The following is a 7,090-nucleotide window of genomic DNA, read 5'->3' as shown; positions in this document are numbered from 1 at the left end:
CTTTGATAATTTTAGTATGATTGAAAGTTGGCATGGTATCATCATTTCACCAACATAGCATGTGCAAGAATTATTTTTTCCCAGTTTATTTGTTTTCTTTTTTGCTTTATTTATTTTGTTTTGTTTCTACTTACAACAAAATACTTATTTGTTTTTATTTTATTTTGTTTCTAATTACTTATTTATTTTATTTTATGATAATTCTTTTTGCTATTAAAGTTTCTAACAAAAAAAGTTCTTTACGAAAATTGTTTTTGCTTTTAATGATTTTGCAGAAAATACTTTGATAATTTTAGTATGGTTGAAAGTTGGCATGGTATCATCATTTCATCCACATAGCATGTGCAAGAAAGTAGAGAGGGTTACGGCAAAAACTGGATGCACTTCGTGTACAGAACAGACAATCTCTTTCGAAGTATCAGAGTTTCATACGGAAACTCGTCTGTTACAAAGGAATTTCATTTTTTTGAACTTATTTGAACTCCAGACTTTTCTGCGTTCAAAATGCACCATTCAAAGCCACATCATTAATTTCCAACCCTTTCTGACTTCATTTGGTATTTTTCATGCATTTACTGATTATTTTGAGCTATAAGACCCTGAAATTGAAAAGCATTTCAAATGAACTCTGAAAAGGTTGAAGGTTGGCATGGTATCATCATTTCATCCACATAGCACGTGCAAGAAAGTAGAGTGGTTTACGGCAAAAACTGGATGCACTTCGTGTACAAAACGGACAATCTCTTTCGAAGTATCAGGGTTTCATACGGAAACTCGTCTGTTACAAAGGGATTTCATTTTTTTGAACTTATTTGAACTCCAGACTTTTTCCGTGTTCAAAATGCACCCTTCAAAGCCACATCATCAATTTCCAACCCTTTCTGACTATTTGTTATTTTTCATGCCTTTACTGATTATTTTGAGCTATAAGACACTGAAATTGAAAAGCATTTCAAATGAACTCTGAAAAGGTTGAAAGTTGGCATGGTATCATCATTTCATCCACATAGCATGTGCAAGAAAGTAGAGAGGGTTACGGCAAAAACTGGATGCACTTCGTGTACAAAACGGACAATCTCTTTCGAAGTATCAGGGTTTCAAACGGAAACTCGTCTGTTACAAAGGGATTTCATTTTTTTGAACTTATTTGAACTCCAGACTTTTTCTGTGTTCAAAATGCATCATTCAAAGCCACATCATCAATTTCTAACCCTTTCTGACATCATTTGTTATTTTTCATGCATTTACTGATTGTTTTGAGCTATAAGACCTGAAATTGAAAAGCATTTCAAATGAACTCTGAAAAGTATGAAAGTTGGCATGGTGTCATCATTTCATCCACATAGCATGTGCAAGAAAGTAGAGAGCGTTACGGCGAAAACTGGATGCACTTCGTGTACAAAACGGACAATCTCTTTCGAAGTATTAGGGTTTCATACGGAAACTCGTCTGTTACAAAGGGATTTCACTTTTTTGAACTCCAGACTTTTTCTGTGTTCAAAATGCACCATTCAAAGCCACATCATCAATTTCCAACCCTTTTTGACTTCATTTGTTATTTTTCATGCATTTACTGATTATGTTGAGCTATAAGACCCTGAAATTGAAAAGCATTTCAAATTAACTCTGAAAAGGTTGAAAGTTGGCATGGTATTATCATTTCATCTAATTAAACCATACATTGAAATTATGTAAAACATTTCAATGCAACAACAAATGCGATCATAATCGCAACCAAGGTAACAATTGATCCAACTGCATAATGATACCAAGCCTCGGTATGAATGGCATATTTTCTAATCTTTCTAATCTTCAACTGCATTGCATCCATCTTGATCTTGTGATCATCGACGACATCTGCAACATGCAACTCCAATATCATCTTCTCCTCCTCAATTTTTTTATTTTTTCCTTCAAGTTATTGTTTTCTTCTTCAACTAAATTTAACCTCTCGACAATAGGGTCCGTTGGAATTTCCGGTTCAACCACCTCCTAGATAAATAAAATCTATGTCACGTTGGTCGGCATAATTGTCATAAACAATAAATGAACCAAATAGTTATAAAAAGATAACATATACCACATCCGAATCATAGACAGGACGAGGGCCGACGGGGGCGGATACCAAAACCATCGCACTATATAATAACAAGGAATAATAAAAGTAAGAAAATTAGACAAGTATCTATCTGAAGTAAGAATTTTTTTTCTTTCAGAAAGAAGATAAGAACAAGAGGCTCGCCAGGGTGGTGCCGGCGACAGATCGGCGCGGGCGATCGACGCCGGTGAAGACGGGGACGGGACGTGACGGACCGCTAAACCTAGACAAATCTCGGGGAAAATGGAGCTCGGAGGTCGAGTTTCGATAGGAGAAAGATTAACTAGTGTGGCTCAGACATTTCATCGAACACCTCATGTGCATAGGAGGTGAGCTAGAGCACCCAAATGCCCTTCCCTTGCCAGCCAGAAAAAAGAGAGCACTGTGGAGTGCTCTGCCGTGGCGATGGGGTATATATTGGCAACTCATTTGTCCCCGTTCGTGGCTATAATCGGGACTAAAGCTCCACCTTCTGCCTCGGTTCTAGCCACGAATCAGGACCAATGTATGTGGGCCAGGAACGAGGCCCATTGGTCCCGGTTCATGCCTAGAACCGGGACAAATGGGTCCAAACGAACCGGGACCAATGCCCACGAGGCCCCGGCTGGCCTCCTGGGCTCACAAACCCGAACTAATGCACCCCATGGGTCCCGGTTCGTGCAGAACCGGGACTAATGGGCTGGCCAGGCCTGAACGAAAGCCCTGTTTTTCTACTAGTGAACAGATCTGATCCCTTTAAAAAAATAGTCCTTTAATGAAAATAAAACAATATAATATATAGTGAACGGCAAAGATTTGGCAGCTCGTCTTCATCTCCGGTGACTAGACCCGGCCAGCCACTTCATTATGATGTTGCGCCTTCAAACAGTATGACACCAATTCTCCCATCATCTTCGAGTTCACATTGTTGCAGGGATTTAGAAAATTTGCTAGGAAGTTCGCATCCAACATGCCCACTGTTTGACCCAACATGACGCGGCCCTGCTAGATAGGTTTTCTAGCTCGACACGATACACCAAATCTCTTTTAAACTTTAACTGTTTGGTTACAACTTACACCTCAGGAACTTCAAACCGAATCGTGCACAAGTTGACTGTACCGAGCTTCTGCAACAAATTGACTGATGTTGTTATCATGGTATGGCACCAGTAAGTTGGTTGCCGGACAACTCCAAACGTGTAAGCTTGGCAAACTTGCTCATGTCGGCCGGTAGCTCGCCGGAGAGCAGGTTGTTTGCCGCGCTGAACACCAGCAGCCCTGTTGCCGATGTTGGCAGGGAGCCAGAGAACTTGTTGTTCCCCACATCAAGCCACTGGATGTTCTCGGGTATCTTGGTTGGTAAAGCCCCGGTGAAACCATTGTTCAGTATATCCAAGATGATCAGCTTTGGTAACGACCATAGCGTCGCCGGCAGCTCGCCAGAGAGGTTGTTTTCAAATAGCCTGATGTCCCTGAGATTGGGAAGCATTGCTATGCTTGCTGGAATGGTGCCGGAGAGCTGGTTGGTGTACATGAACAGTATGCTCAGGTTCTTGAGGTTAACAATCTCTTCTGGAATTTCTCCGGTAAGCTGGTTATCCGACACATCAAGCTCTATCAAATTCACCGCCGTGATTTTGCGCGGCAGTTTGCCTGTGAGTCCATTGGTGAACAGGTACACGTACTTGAGCTTTGGGTGCTGCCAGACCCACGCCGGGATCTCGCCGGTGAGATTGTTCTCGCATATAGCCATCATCTGGAGGTTCACTAGGCTCGAGTAGGCTTTCGGGATCTCACCGGTCATGTTCATGTCACCCATCCAAAGGTAGCTCAGGTTGGTCAGCTTGGAGAACTCTAGCGGCGCAGGCGCCGGCACGAACGGGTTGAAGGCCAGCGTAAGCTTTTCGAGCCTGGCGAGCTTGCTTATCTCGGCCGCTGGGTATGCTCCGGTGAACTGGTTTTTGTCAAGAATCAGCGACCTCAGCGCCGGAAGCCCGGCCACCGCGGCCGGCACGGTGCCACTGAAGTAATTTGTGGACAGGTTGAGGTGCTCCATGGCCGGTGACAGGCGGCTGATGTCATGCGGAAGGACCCCGTGGAAGGCGTTGTAGGAGAGGTCGAGGAAGCGGAGCTGGGAGCAGTTGTAGAGCGGGCCACGGGGGAAGCCGCCGGTGAGGTTGTTGTAGGAGAGGTCGAGGCGGCTAAGGCTCGGCAGGTCGCACAGAGACTCCGGTACCTTGCCGGTAAGGTTGAGCCTCGGCAAGGATATCCCCGTCACAGCCCCGGAGCATCCGCCCCCGCAGACCATGCCGGTCCATTTACAGTGGTCGGCGTTGGCGACGGGGTCCCATGATACAAGCTGCCAGGGGTTTCCCCACTGTTTCTTGATAGCTAGGAGGGTGGCTTGGTCGACGGAGCTGCATTGGAAGCTCGATGTGCCGGCCAGCAGGAGGAGGACGCCGAGGAGCACAAGGTGGATGGTCGACAATATTAATTTTGTGGGAAGTACCATGGCGCCTTCCTGTCTGTCGATCGACAGCACTGGGGAGTGACCAACGGAGCTGGGCTCATAAATATACTCTTGAGTCAAGCAGGTCGTCGGCTATTGAGGTAGACATATGCCTAATGGTATCTTAGTTGGAAGGAAGTAGTTATATTATGTGGCAATTTTCTACTGCCACAATAAAAGTAACCGATCAACAATATACATGGTTCAAGATAGCCGAGATATCACATCATCCATTAATGTACGCGCATTTGAATAGCAAATGTGTAGTACTCTTTATGTTTTTATTTACGAGCCGAGCTCTTGCCTAGTCAAACAGACTCTAGAGTCGTTGGTCATCGGTCGTTGGCGATAAGTGGACAACACCAGCTGACGTTAACTACATTATGTGGACATGTAGTACTGATGCTCTCTTAACATGCACAATGTTTATATCAGCGTTCACATGAGTCTAATTTTTAACCTGCATGAGGCCATGTCATCCTGCCATGTCTGCGAAATTCGGCGCGAAAAAATGTCGGTCCGGTCCGGTCTTTAACCGGTCCGCTCGGGTCCGACCGAGCGGACCGAGAAAAGACAGCCACAGCCACCGCAGTTCGTCGTCTTCGCGGCCACCGGCAGCCCTCAGGTGAACCACCGTGTCTCCAAGACTGCCCTCTCCTTCCATTCTACCTCCCCGTGTCGTCCTAGCATCTTGCCGCCGCTCGCCTCCGCTGTCGTGTGTGCACCGCAGCCGCTCTGGATTTCTTGACCATGGCATCAACCCCAACCTTTGCACGGTTGAATCAATTTCGGCCATGGCAGCGGTATTTGTTGCCATGGAAGCACTTTTCGCGGTAGAGACCAATTGCGACGGGAGCCGCTTTAGCCCAGCACGCACGCTCGCAATCCACCAATCGGATCGTGGGAGAAACGTCTGCCGTGATTTTTGGATCGTGGGAGAAATGATCGGCCGTGACGTTTGCGTCCAACAAATTAGGCAAGTATAATATTGTTTTGGAAAGCGCTAAATTTAATAGCGGCGACTTCCTATAATCATGCATCTTCGATCCCACGCTGCCGTTCCTTTTATTGACTCGAACAGAAAATAGAAAGTACCAGAGAAAATGGGTTTGATCCAAAAATCATGGCGTCATTTTTTTTAGGATAATCATGGCGTCATTTGACGACCTTCTTCACGACAGATTTGATCCACTAATCAGGGCAAGGCCGGCACAGAGAAAATCTTGGGCTCATGCACGCCCTACATTACTTGCATGCAACCGAAAAAACAGCAAGGAATATAACGTGCGCAGGTTCATGGCTATATCGAAGGTCAATCAAACAACAGCCACGCCGCCCAGCGCACTTCCACTGCACGTCGCCCACCTCACCGCAGTACCGCGCACGTCGCCCACCTCGCCGCTTCACCCATGGACGTCGCCGCCGGTGGTTGTTTGCCGGTCCGCTCGGTCCGGCCCGGGCTTCGACGCCGCTGGCAGGGGCGGAGCTGGGGCTAATCTTATCCTGATGCACCACTTAACCATTGCAAAAAAAAATCTAGCAACCGATGTGTTAAACAAAGGTGCGTTTCATAGCTTGTAACACGGATTACCAAACATAATAGAAGTCGATTTATAAAAGGTTAAAAACAATCCAACAGTCACACTGCTCAATATAATGCTAAAATAAACGACAAAATTTATTGAAAAGGATGTCTTGCATTCTCAAATTCCAAAACACATTATCAGACACCAAGGCTCAATAACCTACAATAACAAAGCTAGAATTACAGTTTCAAGTACTACCTCTGTTCATTTCTATAAGACGTTTAGACATTCAAACACTGTTCAAAACAGTACAAAGCAAGCTGTCTGAAACGTTTTATAAAAACAAACGGAGGGAGTAGAACATAATAAAATGCCTCAGAAAGTGTTTTCTTCTTACCAGATCTTTCAGATTTTGGATGATAATGTTCTATCAATTTTATCTTGCCCGGGTCATTCAATCTGCTAGCAACAATTTTATTGATTTAATTGTGGCAACATACAAAAATATGTTGGACAAACAACATAAATAAGGGGTAAATTCGACTCAATAGATGACCTTAATCTAGACAAAAAAAATCAAAAACACATTGATATATTGCTAAGAGAGAAGAAGAGAAAATTACGACGCCCCCGGTGCCGGCTACCGCTGCTGTGCGGACGTTCGGATCGACGAGGAAGACAGGAACAGATCCGTGCTACTGTTGCGGGCTGCTTCGAATCGTCACTTCGTCGGGACTCAGGAATAGATCAATTTTCCAAAATTTAAATCGAACCCTGCAGAAAGAGCAGCTACAATAGAAGTACCTACTAGCTAGCTCTTGCCTCTTGGAGTCTTGGTTCGATCGCCGCCGCCGCTGCACAGGTTCTCAATCCCTGGATCGACCGATCGCCGCCGGCCGCTGCACACGTCGCCGAATCGCTGTGCGCGGCTGTACGCCTTTTTTCTCGGATCGATTGTTTTGTTCGCTATACGGGAAG

At 45.1% G+C, this 7,090-nt stretch overlaps 1 protein-coding gene across 1 annotated transcript; it reads right to left on the bottom strand.

Moving 5' to 3' along the window:
- Positions 1 to 2,832: 2,832 nt before the first annotated feature.
- Positions 2,833 to 4,614, bottom strand: LOC109762663 (uncharacterized). The gene has a single exon (XM_045231051.2). It carries the CDS (start codon positions 4,587 to 4,589, stop codon positions 3,231 to 3,233), a length of 1,359 nt encoding a protein of 452 aa, XP_045086986.1. The 5' UTR covers positions 4,590 to 4,614; the 3' UTR covers positions 2,833 to 3,230.
- Between the last annotated feature and the right edge of the window lie 2,476 nt (positions 4,615 to 7,090).

The sequence above is a fragment of the Aegilops tauschii genome, chromosome 7 (assembly GCF_002575655.3).
Source record: "Aegilops tauschii subsp. strangulata cultivar AL8/78 chromosome 7, Aet v6.0, whole genome shotgun sequence".
NCBI lineage: Eukaryota > Viridiplantae > Streptophyta > Magnoliopsida > Poales > Poaceae > Aegilops > Aegilops tauschii.
Note: the sequence above shows the minus strand (reverse complement) of the source record. Positions and strands in the feature narration are given on the sequence as shown.

What these genes read in the sequence shown, in the direction of transcription:
- LOC109762663 (XM_045231051.2), bottom strand. Translation starts at nt 4,589, where the DNA reads ATGGTACTTCCCACAAAATTAATATTGTCGACCATCCACCTTGTGCTC.